We start from the raw sequence: 25,439 nt of genomic DNA on the forward strand, positions 1-25,439 counted from the left end.
ACAGTATGTGCCCAGTAAAGTGGGGGTGCTGAAAGCCATTGAACAAAACTGTAACCCCTATATATGATGGAAGCCATGCAAAGCCAAGGGGGTGCTGCCCACCCCGCAACCCGCACCCCGCACCCCGCACCCCACACCCCGCACCCCGCACCCCACACCCCGCATCCCGCACGCCTAGTTCCAGCGCACTTGTATATGCCACCTGCTGGAGAAATTAATTGCTGGCTTTTCTGTACACCCCCTTACTGTGGCGTGGTGTCTGCTATCATTCAGAGAGGATATGGATTGTGCTGCTCCAGTATTGAGCTATTATCGTTTTTCTCTAAATCTGTCTTTATCTGACTTTGGTCTTGTCTGGAGAATCATAAGTGCTGGGACTGAGCAGCCTTCATTGCATTCAAAGCATGACTTTTCAGAGACACAAGTCACATTGTCACAGGGTTTGACAGAGATGAGGAAGGCTGGTCAGTGCCAGCACGTAGGAGTCTCCAGACAAGGTCAAGGCAGATCAAATACAGTTTGGAGCAACAGAACGGAACTTGGTGACAATAACATTTTTGGGCAATAGAGGGAACTGGTAAACATATTTTTAAAAACCAGTTTGTGAAAAAAAATGTTTAAAAAATGTGACTGGGCCAACCAGTTATTATAGACACAGTAATGTGTACATTTATTAGAACACCTCAAGATTTGTCATTTATATCCTTTATACCTATCTGCATGAAAACCTCTTCTTCCTCTATCTTCTATCTTCCTCTTCAAATATATGCAGTTGAGCAAGTCCTCTCCCAAGAGCAATGCTACCCAACATTGGTATTGAGGAATGGCAAGATATTGAGAATACAAGAGGTCTGACGGTGCAATAAATACCCCATTCCTCACCGCTTGTCATTCCTAGACAATGTACATAATTTTGAGGTAGCACAGCTCTTCTGACCAACACATGCTATACAGCTGTTCATTTTTGTAACGTAACGTCTTTGTAGATACGACATCTTGATAATTCATTTTTTACCTGTAGTGCTTTTCTATTATTAGTGAAATGTTTTGGCCAGATTCAACTGAAACAAACCCCATTCTGCTTGTATTGTACCTTGACAGCACGTACCACCTACAAACACACACTGCAGTAGTGACTGTACACGCCATTACACGTGTCATGTGACTTCTCTGTGGCTGTAATATCTGTCTTTCCACGATAGATGGCGCTATGGGAGTATGTATTTATTTCGCTGTAGACAGTAAGACAGCATGTTTGTGTATTGGCTATAACATTTAGCTTTTGTAATGCCTTGCCTCACCACGCACCAGGGCGCCTGCGTGTAAGCTGCCCAGAGCTGCGTTGTCCTCCGACGCTGTAGCTCTAAGGTGGCTGCATGGGGAGCCTTCAGTGTGTAAAGAAGCGGGCGGGTAACACGCTTCGGAGGAGAGCTGAGTCCCTCCCGAGTCAGCACAGGGGTGGACCCTAAAAATAATTGGACATTCTAAATTGGAAGAAAATAATCAAAATAATTGGCGACGACTAAATTTAATTTATCTAATACAATATTTACAGATACTATCGTGTATATTCTGATAGTTAATAGTAATATGTGGATGGTAAGGAAGTTTACAATAATATTGCTTTAACAGCAATTGATAAAACTGTATGTGTGTGTTTGGTTCAATACCGGTAAATATGTGTTTTTTTTTTTGTAGTCGTAGTAGTCGTATTAGTATTGCATGGTAAAACGTTTACTTAATTAAATAGTCTTTGTTATCCGCCTTCTCAATATTCAAGGCAAAACATACCATCACAACAATACCAGCAGAGAACAGTCGCTCCTCAGAAACGACTGGCCTCTGCAGATGTAAGCATCGCCAATCAATGAACTCACTGAACGCCTCCCGAGCAAAACAAAGCGCCGCAGCACCCAATCAAACCCCTCGGTACTGTAGCAGACCTTAATTAGTGCCTCCCGACCAATGAAAACGCAAACCTTTTTCATTTGTATCCAATTCCAACATTCAATGAACACAGAAAACAAATACTATGCAATCGGCGGTGGTGATGAGGGCTCAGTAACTGATTTGACAAATATGGAACTTCGAATGGCCACTATCCAATGATATTAACTCAAACAAAACGGCTGTCCAACCAGGTTTGGTATTTCCCCAAATATTACATCACTTCAGTACCGTGGACGGCCAATAGGATCGCCTGAATCGAGTATAGAGAACGTTGATATATTTCCTGGCAGCCAATCCGTGAGATCGTTCGGCTGTGTTATTGGTGGTGACGCATGAAAATATTTTTGTTGGTGCTAGAGAACAGGACGGAGTGTAGGTAGCGCTAGAGTCTAGTCGAAAGGTTATTTATTTGTTTATTTATTGCATTTTTTTTTGTTTGTTCCACACCGAAGACCAGTCGCAGCTGCGTCTTTGTTTTATCACAGCAATAAAAAAATAGCCATGTCGGTGAATATGGACGAGCTCCGGCACCAAGTGATGATAAACCAGTTCGTTTTGACTGCTGGCTGTGCGGCGGACCAAGCGAAACAGCTACTGCAAGCGGCTCACTGGCAGTTTGAGGTGTGTGTGTGTGGGACCGGGGGACGGGGGACAGATGAGAGGTATACTGGTACTCGTGTTGGCAAAAGTCTGATATGAAGTTATTTATAATAATAATTTGAGCCGAGGGATTGGGGTGGGGGCAGGGTTAGGTTGTTCGAGTTGGACACAGGACGGTTGGGACACCGAGTTTGAATTTGTGTAATTTAATATGTAATGGTGTTGTAATACACGTTTAGTTATGTAAATGCCCTGTTGCTTGTTTATTTTACTATATTACGGGATTTCTTCAGCATGTAATCGATTGGAAAACGAAAACAGTGAAAGTGAAACGCGTGTATAAATTGCTAACACGCATCAGTTATTGACGTGTCCTTAAAAAAATCTTAGCTCTGGGAAAGTTGGTGACATTTGTATAGCATTCGTTTAATCCTATTGGTTTTATGAAGTGCGTACTGTAATGTTGGCCACTGAGTCAGTGAAACGTATATATACAGATTTCCTTTGTGTATTTCTACAGTTTAACGACATTGTTCTTTGTTTACAGTAGCTACAGTTCTCTCTACACAGAGCGGTGCATTTCACATTTTTGAAGGTTACGCAATCATACTCTTTCACTTTTCTAATTCTCAGATCTAGACGAAAACAGATTAAGATACATTAATACAATAATAATGTAAGTCTCCCACAAGTAAAACAAACAAAAAATGCCACTGTACATAACAACAGCAATTCTATTAAGATATTATATATGTGTAGTATCTTAATAAAATATATCGGTGTAGGTAGATATACAGTAGTGTTGAAAAGTTTGGAAACGACAAATGATTTGCAGCAAGATTATGGGTGGGGATTGTTTTCCCCATTTTTCCTCTCTCAGACCCCTTACTTACTAAATACCCGGGTATCTCTGAATAGATCATCGTTTCCTCTTTAAAAATAGAGATTTAAATGAACAATCTCTCCCAAAAGTGCTGTGATACCCCGATGTGATCCACAATGCAGAATGTTTTCAGAAATGTAAAAATTAGCTTGTCATCTGTATTGGATGAAGGTAGAACAAGGTGTTTCTGAAATAAATGTAGCCTATCTAAAATGGACATTTTCATTTAATTAAACAGCAGCAGGTCTAAATACTTAACATGAAAATATCTTCAGTATGCGAAGGTGCCGGAGTCAGTTTGGCTGTATTTTTGTAGCTTGTAGACAGACACGCCAAAACAGCTTCCTCTGAGAGACTCAATTCTACACATTCCAGCACGTTCAGGTTTGTAGTTGTGCATGGCTTCCCTCCTCTGTGGTGTTTGGAAATGGGTTTCTATTTGTGCAAATGTACACTCTCCCTAAAGTGAACGTCTGCACAGGTAGAACTGGTAGGTTCTCTCTTGTTTGTTTTTCATTTTGAATGGGTTTAACGGAAAGCATCGTATTTCGATGGTAATCTTGCCATGTCTCACCCCCTACTGTCATCTCTCTCCCTATCTGTAAAGGAGATTATATATCCTTCCTAGCATAGATCTCCTTTTTCTAATGATGCAGGCATTTGGGGATTAAAATGAATAATGAATGCAGATGTGCGTCTTATTAATACAGAACCATTTTGAACGGTGAAGACATGCTGGCAATATACAGTGAGGTTGCAAGGGTGGTCCACTTCTTGGGTCCATTATCTTCTGCTCTTTTTAAAAATAAAATGTTGCATTGTGCACCTAACTGTAACCCTGTTATAATGAACCAGATGCACAAACCATAACAAAGGGTGTAGACTTGCTCCCCAGCTCCTACTGTGTAGCATTTTGATCTTGGGTTTGTCGTTATTTCACTATTACTGTTACGTAATAGTCTGTAACTTAATGGAGGTACCTTTGGTGTTGCCTACAGAATATGGAATGCAAGATCCTATATTTAGAACTCTGAAAGATAAAAAAAAAAAAACTGCAGAAGCCATTCAAATTCTCCCCCAGCTTCTCTGTCTGGAATGCCGTAGGCTTCTCTGATCTCATGGAAGAAAGGGCTGTGTCAGAGTGTTTGTTATTGCAGCAAAGCATGGTGCATTTACAAAGGATTCAGAAACATTTCATTAAACAGAACAGGATGTAGGGTTTACAACATAACACGTTGGTTAACATTGCTGTCTGGTGTGTGGGATTAGTTCCCCTGTATCCTTTTCAGCATTATTCTGTTTGTGATTATTATATACATGTCTTTTGTCATAAATCTTTTAAAAAGCAAAATGAGATGCTAAAGCAGGTTCATGCAGGGTAGGCGCTGTCTCTCATTTCTATCAATTTAATATTCTGGTACTAAAAATTATTTATTAACAAAAAAAATCAATTTAGTTCAGGTGGTATACAAACCAGTAAATAATAAACTAACCAATAATTCTACTCGCTAAGCCACCCAGCAGCATTTAGCCATTTTGCAGATTTCACCATGTATACAGTTTGTTGTGTGAAAATGTTGAATACTGCTAGAGACACAGAAGACAAAATTGAAGACAGTTTTAGTAGCAAGCAGCTGCATCAGTTGAATGATAACCCAGGACATGTGGATAAAAAACTGTAGTCTGGTATCAAGGGAATTATCCTCTTGCTAGTCTTTCATTGAGAAACGCAGCAATAGGATGAATGTTACGCGCCTCCAGGGATGTGGCATAGCTGTAATTACTGGCTGTTCTTGCTGATGTTGATCCAGTATCCAGATGGAATGTAACAGCATGGTGGCGGTTCAGCTGTATTGACATGAGTGTCTTAATATGCCAGTTTGGAAGGAAGAGGTGCCTTGTGTTTCCTGACTCCAGTGAACGGTGAGACTAGACAACCAAAACAGGAGGAAGTCTGTTGCACTCAGAGAAAGCTTCTTAAAATGGATGTGTATGCATTGCATTTCTCTCACAGTGACAACCCAGTTTCTCATTGGCTGGTTAACATGCCTATATCTATATGTCTCTGGTTCATGCTGTAAACAAACAGCAGATAGTTGTATAAAGTGACAGTCTTTACAGTCTGGTAGTTTCTGTATTCTAGATTCTCTCAATGTGCAGGGGGTGGCCAGTAATTTTTTATTATTATTATTATTATTATTATTATGTTAGATGCCTTTGTCCAAGGCAATTTACAGAGACTAGGGTGTGTGAACTATGCATCAGCTGCAGAGTCACTTACAACAACAACTCATCCGAAATACGGAGCAGAAGGAGGTTAAATGACTTGCTCAGGGTCACAGAATGAGTCAGTGAGTGAGACACGATTTGAACCGGGACCTCCTGGTTACAAGCCCTTTTCTTTAACCACTGGACCACAGAGCCTGCTCCAGTAAAACATTGTCTGTCATTTTACCCTCTGGGCTCATCAGTGACTTTTTTCATTTCCATTTTACATGCCATTTCCCTTACATTATGCCCATGGGCATGCTTTGTTTTTGTTTTGTTTGTTAAAACTCTCTGGGTCAATTGCAGCGTACCAGTGCTTTTAGTCCACATTAAGTGGACTAAAATGCGCGCTAGAAAATCCTGCACATTTTTTATAACTTAAATCTGATTGCAACATACCAAGCAGGTGATCCCAGTAATTGGTTTAACTGATCGGAGCAAGTTAGACCAATAATGGGGACTAACCTACAGCGAGTGCCAAGCGTAATGCATCACCCTATAGAATGAACATATTTTGCATCAACGAAACCTGCTAAATAATGTTACGTTAATGTATTACATTACATACTGCTTTGTAGTTTTCCATATACTTAACAAAAAAATGACAAATTGAAAAATGTGACATTTTCGAAATCCAACATGAAACACTGTAATACTACTATTTTGGCTTCAGGTAGACACTTGCGATTTCATTTTGTAGTTTCTTTGCTTAAATGATGTTAAATAAAAGATCTAAAGTATGTTTATATAGTTTATTTTATTCTAGGAGATCTAGACTAAACCTGCTTAATCCACTGGTTAGACACATCAAGTGGACTAAATTTTGTACAGTGCAATTGACCCTCTATTTCTAGTTTTAATGCTGTTTACGCTGGAAAATATATAGCAGAGAAGAGGTCAAGCAGGTGATCCATACCAACAAACAACAAACCAAAAGCTTGAGAGCATTTAAACTGGGAAATAAAAGTATATATTTGAAAATTAGAAAATGTTGGCGGGTTAAATAAAACTTTAGGGGAGTTCAGAATAAAACTAATTTCGTTTCCATGTGTAGCTCGGGATGTGATGGCCTCGGCTCTATTCAGACTGTGTTCCTGACTGTCAACGTGAAATGTCTCTCCATTTCAAAGGGGCATTGTGTGCCTCGTGTTTTTACAGTGAGCTAATGCTTCAGTTTTTTGTCCTGTTGTCCCCTCCAAGTATTGAGACTGATGAATATATGCAGAACGACTGGCGGTGGGACATTTGTTGATTTACTACAGTAAATATCTACAGTAGTAGTCTTTAATACATAATTTCTTTTCAAAAGCATTCTTTCTTGGAGCAAAATATTATCCATTTAAATTCAGCACGACCGAGTGGGGAGGACGTTTGTTTTTAATTTCATTCACCCCAACAAATTGATTTCTGCAGTGACTGCCAAGGCTGGTAGTGAGTGATAGACTGCATGCTTCTTGTGAGACTGCATGCTCATTAAAATTACATTTGCTCAAACGGACAACAAATTACCTGGTTTACTGGAATGTAATACACATGTGTATATACGTAAAGCGTTAATCCTAATGTATGGTAAAGTGACAACAGTAAACATCCAATGCAACTTTAATCGCCTCTCTGTCTCTCTCCCCCCTCCCCCGACTCTACAGGCCACACCTTTCTTTTCCTGTTTTACTGACAATAACAAAGGAAGACGGGCCTCTGTGCTTTACAATGCAGCAGAGTTCAAGACTCCTTCAAAAAACATCCCCATATGTTCAAAACTATTCAACTCCTCAGAGGGGCATTGTTTCTAGGACTGAACGCACACGTTTATTTTTAAATGAACACAACACGCATTGGGAGATACCAGTGACACTACTCTATATGTTACAATACACCCACGCACTGAAACAAAGACAGGCCTTGTATGAGTTTGAAATGTAAAACCAGCTGGTTTTTTTTTTGTTTGTTTTTTTTCTCCTTTCCCGTAAGTCTGCAAGGTTTTTGATTACATTTGTCCCACCAAACAAAACCTTTCTTAATTTCACGATTGTGGATTTTACCTTTATTTGTTTTAATACAGTAGCCACATTCGATTTGTGGTTGGCCTTTAGGAACAGCATGCCTGTAGAATTGTGGCTGGATATATCTGGCTTCAGACAGGAACACTGTACACTGTAGAGCCTCCCATGCACTGGTGGATGTTTTATTTATAACCTGCTGTATGTTAATGACGTACTCGTTGATCATGAAGGAAGTGGTGGAATTGTCCTGTACACTATCTCTCAGCGATTGCGTGTTGAAACTTGCATGTCCTTGAAACCTGGCGACGACGTGTTTTGTAAAAGAGCAATAAAAAGCACACTGCAAAAAAGAAAAACTCAGTGCTTGGCTACCCCTCGCACTGCTTGATTTGCATTTTAACATAGCCAAGGGTGATTTAGAAATATGTTGTTCTGAAGACATTCCGCCACTAAAGGAGTTATGACTGCGCTTCTAAAATCCATTCCATTGCCTTGTATTTGCTCTGTGCAACGTTATGGCTGCCCCCTCTTTTCTTGTGTTGAAGATCTTCTGTTTCTTTGCTTGTAATTTGGAAGCTCCAGTGGTCTAGCTGCAATCAGACCAGCACAGCAGCTTATCTGTTGCACAGAATTTTAAATTGCTATCCTGACATAACATAAAAAAAACAAATGGCCCCAAAGATTATCAGTACAAAATAAGGGGCAGCCAGTATTGATGTATATGCGGCTCATACTGTGACTAAATGTTAAAGCACTGGTAATGGAAATGTATGGGAATGTAGACTATTTGAAATGCCGCTTGGAGTGTCAACTCTCTGACTGAACCAAGCTGAGCTGTTGAATAAAATGAAGTAAAAAAAAAAAAAAACAGTTGATTGCTGATGGAAATCAACTATTGCTAGGACAAATAATTAACATTTTAAATGTGGTAAATATCGACATCTCACAAACATTTGTATTTGTTATTTTTTATTTTATTTTAATTTCTTTGAAGCGACCTGCCCTATTACCTGCCAAAATGGGCATTATCTGCAAGACTTCCACATTGTAAAACATGATCTAGCTGCCAGAAATGTTAATCTTATTTCACTAGTACAGTATATAGTCAGACCACAAGAGTGTTTTAAAATGCGAAAACAACATTTTGAACAGACCTGTGCTGTTTTCATTAAGGGGGGTAAACCATAAACTAGAACACGAGTGAGTTTCTGATGACAATGAAGGGCAGTGTGTTACTTTTTTTATTCTAAAACATCTTCTCTCTCTTTCTCTTTGAATCCAGACGGCATTAAGCACTTTCTTCCAGGAAGCCAATGTTCCCAGTCACCACCATCAAATGGTAAGATTGTTTTATTTCTGTCACCTGGTTGGTCTGTATGGCACAAGTACAATGGGCATTCCAATCGAGTCTTACTGTCAAGGAGTGTCCAAACACAGCTGCATCACAATTGAATGAGTAGTTCACACGATTAAAAATGAATACAAATTCAAGTTTGACATGTATGTCAAAACGAATATATCCCCATCATAATAATGTGCAGAGGGGGTAACTCCCATTGGATAATATTTTGAGCCATTCCAGATTTTACTGTAAAGTCAAATTTATTCACAGCTGAGATTTCCCACACCTTAGTGTTTTACTGTACCATGACTTGAGATCTATGTCTCCCATTGTTCTGCAACTTGGTAAGGACACTCCTTACTAGATCAAAGGTCATGGCTGTGCAAGAAGCAAACAAAACAGAAATGTCAGTACATGCCAGCCTTTCAGTTCAGTTCACAATGTCAGTATGAGCACCTGTACAACACCTAGCCAGCTTATTTCCACCAAGCACATTCTTGTGCTAAAAAGCAAGAGCTACAATTAATAGAAGATGGAAACAGTTATATGTAATAACAGGCTACTCTATGATCCTAGTAAGGCAGAGCAGAGGAGTCGCTGTATTGAAAGCTAACCTAGCAACCAAACGGAACACCTGAAAAAGTGTAGCTTGCATGGGGCCGCTATTCTACATTGCTTTGATGTGAACTGCCACTTCATTTACATAACAATGTTTGCATAATTACAAGGTTCCCTTAATCGGAACCCATGTTGTAATTTAGTCTCTTGAGATTTTGTACATTCAATTGTAGGAGAACGATTGCTTGCTTATTGCCTCAGTAATGAAAACCCGAGTAGGATAATAAGAGACTGTCATGGCTCTACAAGGATGGAAATAAGGCTTCCGTTGCATAGCAGTTAGTTCCATTCCTGGTTTTACTATGAGTAATAAAAGTACACCTGAGCATGTTACCTGTACACTGTGGCTAATCAAACTCGCAGTAAAGAGGCTCTGTGTGTGTGACACGCAAAGAATACTCCCACATTGATTCGTTTTTGCAGATATCCACAGAGCCATAACGTAGCCTCTGCTTACTGTAAAGCAGACTTTGCTTGCGCTGTACTCTGTGTGTATTTTGCTTGCATTAGGGGGGGGGGGGGGGGAGAGAGTCACGAGTGCATGCATGTGCTTGCCTTCTGCAGGCTGTGTACAGCAGGGTGTGTCTCTACCTGCATTATGAGAGCTTTCATGAACGTGTGTTTGTTTGTGTAAATGGAAACTTGCTTTTACTAGCTTTGTGGGGTTGGAAGCATCTTTGTATGTGGTGAGAGGTCGGGTGGATCCACCTGTTATTAAAGGGCACATAAGGTCATTCCCAGCACATCTCCACTCTGGCACGCACTTGCCGATTCTTCCTGAGCAATATCCGAAGAATCTGACCCTTCCTCACCAACTATGCTACCCAGCTCCTGGTCCAGGCCCTGGTACTCTCCCGCCTAGACTACTGCAACTCCCTCCTGGCTGGCCTCCCTGCGTCCACCACCCGTCCGCTCCAGCTCATCCAGAACTCTGCTGCCCGCCTGGTGTTCTCTCTGCCTCGCTTCGCCCACGCTACTCCACTACTCCGCTCGCTCCACTGGCTCCCGATCACCGCTCGCATCCAGTTCAAGACTCTTGTACTAGCCTACAGATGCCTTGACCAGACTGCACCCAGCTACCTCCAGACCCTCATCTCTCCCTACACCTCCACTCGACCTCTCCGCTCCGCCTGCACTAGAAGACTGGCTCTACCTCCGCTACGCTCCCCTGCCTCCAGAGCCCGCTCCTTCTCCACCCTTGCTCCGCAGTGGTGGAATGACCTTCCTACAGATGTCAGGACTGCCCAGTCCCTGACCACATTCCGGCGCCTCCTTAAGACTCACCTCTTCAAACAGCACCTGTAGAACTCCTCTGTTTGTATCCTGGGACACTATCACCCTTCATTTAAATGTGCTTTATTTTGCTCTTATCTGCCCCCTATTTTACTGCATTTAATCCTGTACTTCAGAATACTATAATCTGCCAAGTGTTTAACCTGTAGTATTTTGTATTTAATCACATCCTGATGTAACTATCACTATTTAATCATATCCTGATGTAACTATCATTATTATCTGCTGTATTATTGAATTGTGGTTTGTCACACTTGAACAAAAGTTATTGTATTTCTTGCTCTTATTGTATTACTTGTATTGTAACACTTGAAATGTATTTGCTTACGATTGTAAGTCGCCCTGGATAAGGGCGTCTGCTAAGAAATAAATAAATAAATAAGGACCTTTTTATTTTATTGTGTTACATGATCCCATGTGTTGTTACAACTGTTTACGTAAAATGTGTGTATTGTTTAAAAAAATTTTTTAACAATTATTTGATCACTTTTTTAAACTTTTACATTGCATTCCCTGCCTCAAGATGGCTTTCCATGTACCCGCATGGACCACTCAGAACTACATTTCCCATCGTCATCCTCCTGCTCACATATATAACAGAGATGGATTAACCAGTGAGCAGGAGGATGATGGGAAATGTAATTTTGAAAGTTTAAAAAAAATGGTCAAAATGTAAAAAAAAAAGAAATGTTTAAAACAACACACACACCTTAAGTAAACAGCTGTAGCAACACATGGGAACATGAAACACAATAAAATAAAAAGGTCCTCATGTGCACTTTAACAATGAAATTTACTCCAGTCTACTTTTAAATGAGAAAAAAAAAAAACTTGTATTTAAGGTACCTTGTGTTTAAAAGTAAAATGTGTAGACGAGTAAAAAGCTTTGAGAATTCAAATTTAGGCTCCTATTGGCTAATACCTTCATCAGTGTTATTAACCAAAACAATTGTCTTTTAAATGATAGAAGAATTTTTTATATACAGAAGACTGCACGTCCTCTGCCTTTACCACCCCTATTGATTAATTTGCATGTGTAATGCATAAATATTCTGCACCCCCCCCCCCTCTCTCTCTCTCTCTCTCTCTCTCTCCTCTCCAGTTTGTACGTATATGCCATGGTTTAACTGTGAACTTTGCATGTGTTTTTAGTTCTGTGTTATTGCAGCTCCTTATGTAGTGTATCATACAGTAGGTGAATTGTTCTTTGTTTTCAAGCTGTCCATTGCTACTGTAGCTCTGTGTGTTCTTGTGTGTGCATGTTAATTTATTTGTATTGTGTATTTTTATTCTCCTCTTTGTTGGTTTTGTTGTTCTTCTCTCACATGGTGCTGCATCTCTTCTTCCTCTATGCTTTATGATCGCTGGTTGTGTGTGTCTGTGTCTGTGTGTGTTCCTCTCAGTGTATCGGCAGCAGCAACCCAGCTTGTTTTTATTTTGGCAGCAGCCATTACATCATACTGCTGGAGCTTGTATTTTGGGGGGATGGGCAAAGGAACACTGTGTATGCTGTCAGCTACTTAAAAACACAACATAAGATTTAGTGAGCCATGTTCATGTTACACTGCAACTGGAGACTGGATGGAGAGAGAGAGAGAAACAGAGGGGGTGGGTGGAGGGAGTTTAAGACCTACAAAAATAGATGGAGGGGGTACTGTTCTGTTTAGAAAATCTGTCCCTAATAATTGAGATACTGCGCTTTAAGCGGAAAATGCAAATGCAAGCGCAGAGCACATGCGAGTTGGTTTAGCAAGACTGAGACTGTGTTGGTGTGCATGTGCAAGCCTTGTGATTAATCCCCGGAGTAAATAATGAATAAATACTTGTCAGTATGATTACCAGGGACCAGGTTTTATCTCAAATGTATTAACTGATGGCTTAAATAAAGAAGTTCTGTTCTTCTGTGTGGGAGTCGTTCCCTCTCTCTAAGATAATTTTGTGGAGTACAGCGTTTATTTTACACCTGACGTGTTTTTTTCTGTTAAATAAATGAATGATTGTCCGTGGTACTATCATTCAGTATTCTGTTTATACCACAGCAGGGTTACAAATTAACGCTCGCCCGTTCGCCGATGCAAAACTGATGAGGACCAGTTGGTGTCTGTGTGCCTCTATTCCTGTGGGAAAGTGTAGAGATACTCTCACATTCACAGGCTTGCATTTAAATGATGCAGGAAACGTACATTTTCACACAGAACTGAAACCTCCTGTCATCTCCCCTTGTCATGCTGAGTTTTGCATGATTTTTAGATATGCAATTGCGTCGGCGTTTCATTGAATTTTGTCCAGGTGATTACTTACGCTATTGATTAATTCATCACCGTGGTTTAACTTTGAACTTTCGGTATACACAGAACGTACTTTTTAGACATCAAAACAGTATATAAACGGCCATTTCCTCACATTACGTTTCACTTTTCAATGATGTATTTCTTGTTTGAAAAAGCCCAGTTATACAACGCACTTATTTGGCAGGTTGATCTTTAATCAGTGTAAAATATTAAAGTATTTAAAACTATATAGATTTAAGGGATGATTGTGCTGTCACGCGATAAAAAAAAAATGTGATTGGTTAATTTATGGGCATTAGTTGATTAATCGGTGCACATTTTTAATAAAAGTAATGATTGTTTAGCGGCTATCCTGCATAGTAATACTTAAATCAATAAAATCTAAAAAAAAAAAAAATGTCCAATGGGAATTTGGTCTTTTTAAAACAATTTTTATTATTATTTAAATTTTAGTAAATGTAACAAATGTTCCCTTTCTGTCCTATTACCCTAATAAAACCATTTAGGGGCCTGATAACTCCTGCCTCTTTTTCACTGTACAACCGAGCCCCCATGGCAACGTAATGATGAAAATCCCTAACCCCGCCACTGGCTCGGCTCAGCTCGCAGCCGGATTCAGATGTCTTGTGAGGCCACAGTTTCACGGTTTGGTTCCACCCGTACAGTACCGTACCGAGCCCTCACGGGTCGGATGTGCCAGTGGAGAAGGGGTATCAGTCACACAAATGTACTGTTTAACCACTCTGGGGTAGCCCCATAACAGCAAAATTATTAGCAATGCACAAACACGGAAATCAAAAAGCACTCTGAGGTTTATAACTAAATCAACAGTTTATTTATGATGTTGGTCAGGATAAATGCGCCACACTGGATTTTACCACAGAGCTCAACAGCTCTGATTACAATGCACACAAGTAACTTTGCAGACACACATTTGTCAATCATTTAAATCAACACAGATAAACATTCCAGTTCCAAATACATATGTACACCCGTAGCACACTATCAGCAATCCTTGTACAAAACAAGACAACAATTATAATTTTTACACAACTTTAACCCCTTTTTATACAAGCTTAAAACCACAGTGTCCTACCACTTCCCGGGAGAGAGAGTATGCTTCAAATCAGCACTTCCCTAAACAGCAGCGCACATTTCTTTCTCTACCCAGATTTAAATTTAAATTGTAAAAAAAAAAAAAATCTGCGACCAAATCTTTAGTTGATTAATCGGTCTGATTTAATCTGTTATTCTGTAAAATATTAGAACAGCATTTCATATGGTCCGTAAACGTAATGTGAGGAAATGGGTTTGCACTTGAGCTAAGTGTGTTGACAAAATTTTAGATTTAGTTGATAATACCGTAAGTTTACATTTAAACCAATGACTAGCGTATTGCATCTTTTGAAGTAAGTGTAAAGTAATTTTACAAAAATGTGGAGTTTTATACCGGGTTGTGACCCCCCACCACAAAAGAAAAAAAGACGATAATTCACAAAAACAAGCAAAATAACAGTGAAAAGAGGCAATAAGTCTACACCTTCAGAAAATAAGATGCATTGCAAGGCTTGTGTCCAGCATAACACATTTGTGACCTTTAAGAGAGATTTTTTCTACCTTTTTAAGAGAGTCGATTTTAAAGCACATGAAGAATCAAGTAATCATTATAACTGTGTGAAACTGATGAAGGCAAAGACTGCCAAACAAGGCACATCAAAAGCATAACAGTTACTACACACCATAAACACCTCTGTGGTTTTAAAGCTAAACGTGCTTTTCAGAACAGCTCAAGCCCTTGCAAAGCATCCACAACTGTATTCAGATTTTGAATGGATGTGTGACCTGGATGAGACAAAAGGATTCAATGTGGAGAAAACCTCTCGACATTATAAACAGGCACAGGAGTGTATACACGCTATTGTGAGGACCCAGCATCCAGCCCAGTTAACCAGAATGGCAGCTGCTAAATATTTGTGGTTTATCTTGGATGGTTCTACAGATAGTTCCATTACTGAGGCAGTGATATGCTACATGAAGTATGCTGTCAACGGTGTTGTCCACACAGACTTTATTGGGGTTCGGAATGTGGGGAAGGCAGATGCAGAAACCCAATCAATGTATCTGGGAAGGAGCATTAATGTTTATTGTATCTGTGTGTTTTGTTTTTTTCAATTTCTAAATTTATAAGTTTTTAGGAAAATCCAATTTAAGCCAAATATTTTAGGGACCCCTACAGCTGTTGTTGATACCGACTCGGTAGCTTCACATAAGGACTCGTACGTTTCAAAAGGTACGTCCTTAGGACCAGTACCACAATTGTGTTAGTTTCTAACCTTGCACAGATATATATTTAAAATAAATAGCATTACATGTGTACATTTTTATATTAAATCGATTAAGGCAGGGGTGCGCTGCCTGGGTTCTCTGTTGAGCTGCATTAGGCACTGCGTCCCACTATTAGCACTCCTTGGAAAAATGTCAAATTAAAAACATTTTATATGTTTAAACCTGTAACATTATAAATAACCCTAATCTAAGCTGTCCTTTATTCATTTGAATAATATTGTGAATATAGAATATGCACTGAGTGAAAAAAAAATTGAAACAAATTTTAATAAATAAAATAAATTGCAAAAACTAAACAGACGTTTTTATCAAACCTTTAAATTAGGTACCTTTTGTGGACTTTAAAATGTTAGAAATGCAGTTATTTTTCTTGGTCATCAAACATGAATCACTTTTGAGTAAAACCAGTACAACGTGCACAGAAACATAACTCTTAATCCTAATTTCTGAACGCTGTGTAACTAAAACGTCCAGCAGTTACCTCTCATGCTGAACTGTCATGCACAAAAAAGACGAATGCGCACAATACAGAAGGAAACGAGAGGCTTGCAGAAGTTACTTTTTTTGCCACTACTCTGTACAACCAAATAGAACTTGCAAAATCACATTCAGTTGACTTGCAACACCCCCCCCCCTCACTTAACCAAAGAAAACTTATGAAAATAAATCCATCTGCAGCGAAATTTGAATCTGTCAAAAAACGTTTATTTTTTAATTTTTTTAATTATTATTTTCCAACAAAACATATTCTAGCATTATTTAAGACGACTGTGAACGAGCCAGTAATCAATAAAATAGCAGTATATCCAAACATTTTAATAAATTAATTACCTGTATGTAACAAGATTTATCAGTTTGATTAATAACTTGATTTAGTTAATATTGAAACATACTGTACATCAAAGTACTCTATTTTAAATGTTAATAGTTAATTGGTCACAAAAACGTATACATCATAGGCATCAATTGAATTTTTAAGTGCATGTTAACAAGTACAAAAGGTTTAAGAAAAAACCCATTCCAGCACCTCAGTTTGGGAACCCCTTAATTAAGGGATTATTTTATCTGGTGGATCTTTACTTTCATTGTCAACAGACTGTGCTCCGACACGGATTAATTTGACCCCTGTTTATATAGACCTTGTTGTTTCCTACTGTTACCGTGTTAATGAAGTCAGACGCAGGCAGATCGGTAACTGGCATTTCTTGACTTCACTGGTTCTCAAGGAAATCAGAGTCCAAATCAAACAATAGAAATGAGACATTTTAAAGTTTTATAAAACGTATCAGTGGCAGTATTGGTTGAAGCACCGAAGCGCAGCTCCATCCTGAATTTCAGCGGCACTCCACTGGATTGGAATGGAAACAAACACATTCGTAACCCATGTTATCTCACTCTTATCTCTTATTATCACACTCGAGTGGGATAGCACAAATGTATCCCGCACTAGATACACGACGCTTGTGATATAAAGCTAATCCAAAACAAAAAAATGAAAGCATTTTCTAATGTCGACGTGAGAATTTGAGCAACAAGAATCTGTGTTTGTCCCAGCAGAATTGTGAAAGTATAGATTTTTTTCTTCTGACTTTGTTTTGCGTGATTTTATTTCGCTTGTTAGGGAATTGAAGTCCTTTGGGAATAATCAGTCCCTTCCTTCATCGTGTGAGCCTTTTCCTAGTGACAGAAAGATGGATGATTTCCTAATCGAATGTCCGTCCATCCTCTCTTTCTCACTCACTCCTTCTCTGGTGGCACAGGGACTTTGTGCTGCATGGCTTTGAAAAGCAGAATACAATCCTTGAGCAGCTGCAGGAAATGATTTAATATACGAATTGTGACCTTTTAAAATCACCAGCCACTTTAATCAGCTAGGCTGTAAAGGTTTGAACATTTAAACGGTAAAGGGAAATACAAATCTTCAACGGCATTGTGTTTCAGTGAACATTTAACCAAGAAAGTTGCGTTCTAGGTGTAGGTCTTGTATTGAAATGAACATTGTGTCATGTTTGATGCATTCTAAACTACTGCAATAGAAAATCCATGTAAAATTGAAAATGCACACAAAAGGAAAATATAAATATGACAATATAGACAATCAAGGCTAAAGTTTCATTGACAATGTATCTGATGGTTTAAATCATAAACAAATGTTTACACTGAAGGTTTAAACGTTTTCTCTGTAAAACTTGGGTTACAGTATGTGATACAGTACCAGATTAAAAAGAACAAGATGAAATAGACTGCTGCTTTTAATAGGTCGCAGTTCTGAAATTTGCAGTTTCAAATAACCAAACTGATATGAAATCAAATTAGTGATATCCACAGTTCTCGGAAAACCAGACCCCTGTTGAAATTCTCCAAATGTTTACTAAGATTTCCTTTAAATTTTTGTAACGCGGATACCAGAACAAAAAAAGCCAAAGGAATTCCAATCATTGTGAGTTGAAGAAAAGCCAATCTTTTGAGTATTGCAAACGTCGAAAGGTGCAGAAAACATTTGAAGCTCTGTTCAAATAAATCAAACTTCTTACAAATAACTAGGATCTGTAACACACATATTGCATTATCTTTAAAAAGGGGAGTTTTGGTGATACAAGTGAGAGGTGCTTTTGTTTTAATCTGTGCAAGAATGCTTAGAGAACGCACAGAAGGCACCTGCAGTGGGGGAAGCGGCGTCCCTCTCTGGCAGGCAGCTGGGGACACCGAATCTCTGCAGGTAGAATCCCTGCGTTACTGTTACTGAACTCCTGATTGGAGTGGGAGGAGAAAGAACATCTGTAATTCTACAGGTGTTTGTCAGTAGAAAGAATACATTGGTCAATTAGCACGACTGTAGTTTCCCCTGCTCAGATTTTCCAGGGCAGCCCCTCCTGTTTATAAACGGCACAGCCTCCCCACTCACAGCATGCAGGCTCGTTTGAAGGTGGGCCAAGGGTTTCCCCTGGCTGTATTGTAATGTTAGTGTGTAATTGTAATCCGTATCAGTAGGGGTACAGCAGTAATAGTAACTGGATTGTGTCACATGAGAACCATGCTTTGTACAATACTAACCTGGAAACAAATGTAATCAAAACTGGATTTATAACTTTTGCTGTGCTACATTTTGCAACCAAAAAAAGTAATGTTTTTGAGAAGGTTGCATATACTGAAGATATACACAGACGCATATACTTCATCCACAAAGCCTTTGAGGCAGCAGCGACCTTTTTTTAAACAGTATACTGTAGCTGTTCCTGTGCTATTTATAGTGCCGGCCGTGGCTAAGCCTCTGATGCTGCTTGAAAAATGAGCCCCTTCCTTCCTGAGCAGCTGCCGTCCCACAGCGCTGTTATTGAGCTGGTACTGCTGGGACACACGGCTCCAAATCACGGGCTGTGGAAACCAAATTCTACAAAACAAACGTTACTCAGGAAGGAAATGACTGCTTGTCGTGTTATTTCTCCCTTTTAGCCCCCTTACATCAGAAATAGGCATCTGTTTCACACGCTGCAATACACTGGTCTCCTTGTAACCCCTGTATGCAAAGCTTCATTAACATGCACCACATGTTGCAGGCTTTGCTGATCGATGATGTTTTGCAGTTTTTATTCGTTGGTTTTTCTGCTAGGTTCTGGACAGCAGTCATGATTTAAGTCCTATCATGGGAAGATCAATTGTATATGTTTTTAATTATGGTTTGGCCCAAAATAAAAAAACATAAGTGTTTAAACAGTTGGTGTACAACATGAAAGCCCAACAGTGGTATAATAGTTTACTCAGTGGCTGCGCTTCAGCACTCCAGGGTGCACATAGTGAGCAGACTATCTTAAAAGAGATAACTAATATTTCTTTTAAAGGTCTTCTTTTTTTCAGTCTTTAATTTGAGATATGCAGATATTTTAAGTATCACTACAGATGAAATGTTGCTGCTGATAATTGTAGGTTGTGCTACAGTATCGGCCGATTTCAGTCTCCTACAGTAGCTGCGATCAGACCTATAAACCATTTGTCTGTAGCAATATATCGGAAATATTTGCGTAGCCTCATTTTAAAATAAGAAACAAGATTCTTGGGCACGATGCAAGTAATGATGTTAATATGGAATGTATTTTAAAGCTGAATTGCATAGCTCTGTGTACAGTCTCTTGTTACATCTGTTTTCTAATGATTCAGTAACCCTGCATTTCTTCTCCTTCTTCCTTTTTAGATGTGTACCCCACGCAACACCCCGGCTACCCCTCCCAACTTCCCAGACGCCATAACCATGTTCTCCAAGCTGCGTGCCTCGGAGAGCATGCACAGCAACAACAGCCCGGTCCCAGGCTCCATGGCCTGCTCCCCACCGGGAAACTTCAGCTCCTTCTGGGCTTCCTCGTCCCCCAGCCACCAGCCCGCCTGGCTGCCCCCCTCCTCCCCCACCAGCCACCACCTCCACTTGCAGCACCACCTCCACCAGCCCATGTGGCCCCCAGTCTCCCAGCCCGGCAGCGCACAGCAGAAAAGTGTGACCGCCATCCACGGCCAGAGATGAGACTCACAAACTCCAAGAGCAGACTGGCCTGCTATGGGGAGGGAGGGATGGGCAGAGGGTGCAATAACCCTTTTTCTTTTTTTTTTCTTTTTTTTTTTTATAATAATATTAATAATAGTTAACTGTCAAATTTTTTGTGTGTGTATGCATATTCATGTGCAGTATAATGATCATCACTAAAACAGGGGAGAGAACCACTAATCACAATCGGATACAAACATTATTTCTGAGAACTACTACTATATTGCGTGGACTTGAAAGCACTGGAAAATGTGTTGGTGTAGCAGCAAGAGTGGCACCCCCTACTGGGCTGGCATAGACACAGATTTTTTAAATTTTTCTGTGTTTTTGTTCCCCTCCCCAACATGACATCAACAAGATACTCTTCATTCAAATTGAAAAGCGTCTTCACTGTTCAGGAGCACATTAATTACGTAGAGCATGGATGGTACTGCTTACTAGGTGAGAGGAACAGTCGGCACTTTTTACCTAATCGTCTTTGCACAACTATTCTTAACACCAGCCTCAAGAACAAGATTTTTAACTCTATAAACCTCTATAGCACAGCCCAGGACAGATGTTATTGACATGATGATAATGCACTGCTTATTTCTACAGCAAACCCTGAGCGTTTCTCGGTTCTATTTAGATTCTTTTTTTTTTAATTGATACCAGCAATTTTAAAAAACTCAGTTCTTCAGTTTCTTTTTTTCTTTCCTTCCTTCCATCAAACTGGTGTCTGACTCCTCCCTACACCACCAGATATGTTGGCTACATCTCCAACTGAACTGTGCATGGTCCCAATAATGAAAGATATATCCAGATAACCATCAACAACTCCTGCCACTTCCAGACCTACCATGTGACAGCAGGGTGAATGGGAGAAGGCAATTTTGCCTAAACCTCAGAATACAACAATCATGTCCGACATCCTAAGTTGCAGAAAACATCAGGGTTTATTTACACAATGCAAAGACCACCCCAATACTGCATTGCCTTACCGCAGGGTTCCTCGGCTCCTCTGAGTCCCCTGTCCATGCAGTGGGAGAGCGAAGCTACACAGCACACCTTTCCTGAAGCTAGGTATTCACCGTGGTTAGAAACACACCACAGCCAGGCTGTGTTCTTCAGGGACTACCTTCTCACCTCTTTTATATTGAATCTATACTACACACGTGTCTATATAAGAAATTATGGATTTTGATTACTGATTGCTTAGTTGGATAATTACCAGTTACCAACTGTTGTGCTTTAGCTGTAATATATCAACGTTTTGAAATTCCTGACAAAAGCCTGTACATTCTCCACTCTCAATACATCAAAGAAAGATGGACTGCCCATGGATGGTTGTATACCAAGGTTGTCTATAAGCTAGCTTTGTATAACCATGGCAGCTGAATGAAAACGCAAGGTCATCGCATCTCGCAGTAATATTTTACAGAGAACACTACAACAGCGTAACCTCTCGTCTGCTGCTCCGCTCTGCCTTCAGTACAATTACATTTAGAAAGACTGTAAAATAATGGCAGCAAGTGTATGAACATCCATCTTAATTTTATAGGAACAAATCCGAGCGAATTTCATAATGTTGTTAATGAATGCACATGGGTTTAAATGCAATAACAAATGAATAAGAGGGATTAGAATGTAAAGTAATGGGTAATCCATTGCAGTTCATGTGGATTTGCAGCCCTTACTCTGATCTTGCAACTCACTTGCATGGTCAAAGAGCTAGCTAGAGGCTCCGTTCATTCACTCTCTCACACTCCCTGCTGACTGAAAGAGTTGTAGACATATGTGGAGCACCTTTAAACTATAAGGAACAAGGTTGAGCGGACAAACAGTCCAACAAACTCCTTCAGCAGAACAGTTTGATTTGAAACGGCTGCAGATGATGGATTGACTTTGGGCACAACCTCCCCACTGGACTTCCCAACGCTACACTGCACCAAGGTGGGATTCTGGGGATTTCAGGATTTCCTCGTTTGGATTTGCATGCTTTAGCCCCCCCTGGCTATTTTAAGTTCTGCGATTTATGGAACACACCATGCAATTTGGGATTATTGAACTCGGCCCATTAAATACAGACATCATAGGAACCTTTTACTTTTGTACACATCTCTTCAGTAAACAGAACTACTGTGTCATAGAAACTATGAATTTTGACAGTATTTTTTTTTTAAAGATCTGTAAAGTGTTCTGGGATTTATTATTATTATTATTATTGTTGTTTTCATTTTTATTTTTGGACACTGATGTTTTTCCTCTTCTCTCCATGAAGTTTTTCAATGCATCAAAAAAAGAAATGATGTTGGAACAGGGGTTTATTGTGCTTTAAAAGTGTTTGTGGGTTATGAACTCTTGTCTTGTTTTTACTAAGGGGTTTGAATTGGATGGTCAGTTTACAGCATTGCCTGAACATAATGCACTGCCCAGCCATAAGTATATGGGGTATACTCTGCTAAGAATCCAGGGCACACTGAGTGACTGACTGATCGCACTTTCACCTGTCATCCCAAAAAACAAGTCCTGCAAGGGTTTTCTTCATGCCGCACATTTCTCTAGTGTTTGTCTGGTGTTGGAACCGCTGCTTAGAAAGGGGGTGTTTAGCATTCTAGTAACTTGTCTAGTATGATTTCCAGCAGGTATTTGAGTGGGATGATTTATTGGCTGAAATTGAATGGTAATCCTGCAGAGAGAGAGGAAGAGAAAAAATCCCTGAAATCATATGTATGCACAGGGCATGTTGTCCAAACCTGCATTCAGAATGATACTATGTGAGCTTGATCGGAGCTGTGTCAGCAACACGGTTTTATTTGGGTCTATGCTACAAATTGCATTTTGCATTTTCATTTGAATTCTTTTTTTATGTTTTTGATTTTTAATCTGCCAGCAGCGGTTTGGCTGAACAAACTGGTTAGTGAGTCTTTAGCTTTTGTGCTGTGTCACCATAGTAGGCAGTTTACATGTCATGCAGCAGCTTGTGCAGCAAGTCTTAATTGAATGAAGCCCCTGTTGTGGTAGGTAGTACACCCTGCTGTATATTGCAATATAAATCTCAGTTGTATGGAACACTGGGAGCACATCGAGGTACATTTGAAAAGCACAGTGCTGTACACTCATCACTGTTCAGGCGCTAGGACTTTTCATATTTGATCTGTGGTATGATTTATAAAGATCAAATCAGGAGGAGAAGGTACTTTTTTTAATGCTGTGGATGAAATCACATAGGAGTAATAGTCCAGGAGTCAATAGTTCCCTGGATATCCGCTATCCATGGTAACCTCTGCATTGTATAATGTGCACCGGTCTCATAACAAAGTGCCTGGAGTCTAGTGAAACTGTGCAGTCGGAGAGAAGGTGACCTGTACTGGCGCTCCAAGTCAGCCGACGCAGAACACAAATGAATCCTCTCTCTCTCTTTTTTAAGTTGGAGACTTACGGAATTGTCTGTTTACAATAACTCTGGTGTGACCTCCTGCATTGTGGATTTTCTGTTTAAAGGATACTGTTATTTTTCTACACAAACCCTGATATAGGAAGCTTTGCAGATTGATGGCATAGGAGTTGATTTCAGTGATGTAAACAGAAGGGGATCTTAATACATTTAATTACATACGATGATGTGTGAAGGGGGAGTCCTTCCCCAGCCCAAAACGCCATTAACAGTACAGTGAAAATAGTTCTGCATTAGAGCAGGGTTACGTGGTATTGAGATTCGCTGCGGGTTACATCATTGAAATAGACCCATTTATTGTTGCTTAGTTCTGTTGCCTAGTGACAGTGGATTGCTCGTCTATTCAGAAGGGCCCCTCTGTGACAATAGAAAAGTGCACTTCAATGTGTGCTGTATTGGTAACATACACCACAGTGCAGAATGGCATTCTGCCATCCAAGGCATTTCTCTCACTAATGGGGGCTCCAAATCGTTTAAAACAAACAACTTTATATCAGTCTAGTTGGATCATGTTTTATAGACAGACTTTCAACTTTTGCCATGGACCTCCGGACTATAGATAATTTGTGCATGCCCTAGTTTGTAGCCTGACATTTAGGTGACTGTTCTGTTGTATGATATAAACTGCAGGAAAAAAAAAAAAGTTTAATCAAAAGCCAAAATTTTCTTTTGTATATATGTAAAAAAAAAAAAAAAAAAAAAAAAAATGAAAAAAGTACCATCTTTCCTGTTTTATTTTCCCCGTTTGAAATTTGTATTTATATATTTAAAAAAAATAAAGTATTATTTGCTACCATCCTAATGTGTCCATGTTTGTTTTTAAAGTTTGAGTCCTGTTATCACATTTTATTTGTTTCTGGGGTTAACAATATGAGATGGGGATAGAAATTAGACTCCAATTGCACTGCATGATTTAAGGGTTGTATTTAGGGTCAAGTGCAAAGGTAAAAGCAATTTTCTTAAAGGAATAAAAGTTAATTACCAGCAAGAAACAAATTAGTTGCATGCAGTACCAGTTGCACTTGCTTCAAAATAGAGCCCAAATAGTGTATTCGATCATTCATTTCTCAACCTGGATTAATGGGAATAAACTTAAATAATGTGTTTCACATATAGAATTGTTTTGCAACATGTTTCCACTTGCAACTGGGACTGAGTTGACTGAACTCAAAACTCTTGTCTCTTCAGCTATCGAGCTACATGAGCCATGTGAATGACGCTAGAGGCGGGTCTTAAACCTGACTAGAAAAAAAAAGCGATGCTAATGAAATTGACCAGGCTGGGGCGTGGTGTGGAACAGGCGAGGAGTGCAGGGCGGTGTGGGTGGGCTACCACATCAATGTCCTCGAACTGCAAACAGTGTTTTTGGACTGGCAGCACTTTTCTCAGGTTTAAGGCAGGCATATGTTGATATGGACGGACAACACTACAGTGGTGGCTTACGTAAATCACCAAGGCGGCCTGCGGTCACCCCACCTCCTTCAAGTAGCCAGCAAACTACTGTTTTGGGCACCCGACAACATTCTATCTGTCAGAGTAGTTAATCTGCTGGGAGTTATGAATGGGGCAGCAGTCCTCCTATCAAGGAAGGTTCTGTGCGGATCGGAATGGAGACTTCGTGGTGAACATGATTTGGGACAGATTCGGGAGAACAGAGATGGACCTTTTTGCCTCCCTGAAATCCATTCAGGAGAGCTGGGCTCCGCTAGGTGTAGACGCCATGGCCCACAAGTGACCAAGGGCTCTACTGTACGCCATCCCGCTGATAGCTGTGCTACCGATGTGCCTGGATAAGATCAGGCGGGACCGGGCCAGGGTGCTCTTAGTATTATTATTATTATTATTATTATTATTATTATTATTATTATTATTATT

The 25,439-nt window shown here is 39.8% G+C and overlaps 1 protein-coding gene across 1 annotated transcript; it reads left to right on the forward strand.

Moving 5' to 3' along the window:
* Positions 1-2,176: 2,176 nt before the first annotated feature.
* Positions 2,177-24,362, forward strand: ubald2 (UBA-like domain containing 2). Its single transcript, XM_034039682.3, has 3 exons — positions 2,177-2,571; positions 8,987-9,043; positions 19,784-24,362. The coding sequence occupies exons 1-3, from the start codon at positions 2,452-2,454 to the stop codon at positions 20,105-20,107; spliced, it is 501 nt and encodes a 166-aa protein (XP_033895573.3). The 5' UTR covers positions 2,177-2,451; the 3' UTR covers positions 20,108-24,362.
* Positions 24,363-25,439: the final 1,077 nt, after the last annotated feature.

The sequence above is a fragment of the Acipenser ruthenus genome, chromosome 17 (genome assembly GCF_902713425.1).
Source record: "Acipenser ruthenus chromosome 17, fAciRut3.2 maternal haplotype, whole genome shotgun sequence".
Taxonomy (NCBI): Eukaryota; Metazoa; Chordata; class Actinopteri; order Acipenseriformes; family Acipenseridae; genus Acipenser; species Acipenser ruthenus.

What these genes read in the sequence shown, in the direction of transcription:
- ubald2 (XM_034039682.3), top strand. Translation starts at nt 2,452, where the DNA reads ATGTCGGTGAATATGGACGAGCTCCGGCACCAAGTGATGATAAACCAG. An exon ending in CGGCTCACTGGCAGTTTGAG is followed by an intron (nt 2,572 to 8,986) that starts GTGTGTGTGTGT and finishes CTTTGAATCCAG; the next exon opens with ACGGCATTAAGCACTTTCTT. An exon ending in CCAGTCACCACCATCAAATG is followed by an intron (nt 9,044 to 19,783) that starts GTAAGATTGTTT and finishes CTTCCTTTTTAG; the next exon opens with ATGTGTACCCCACGCAACAC.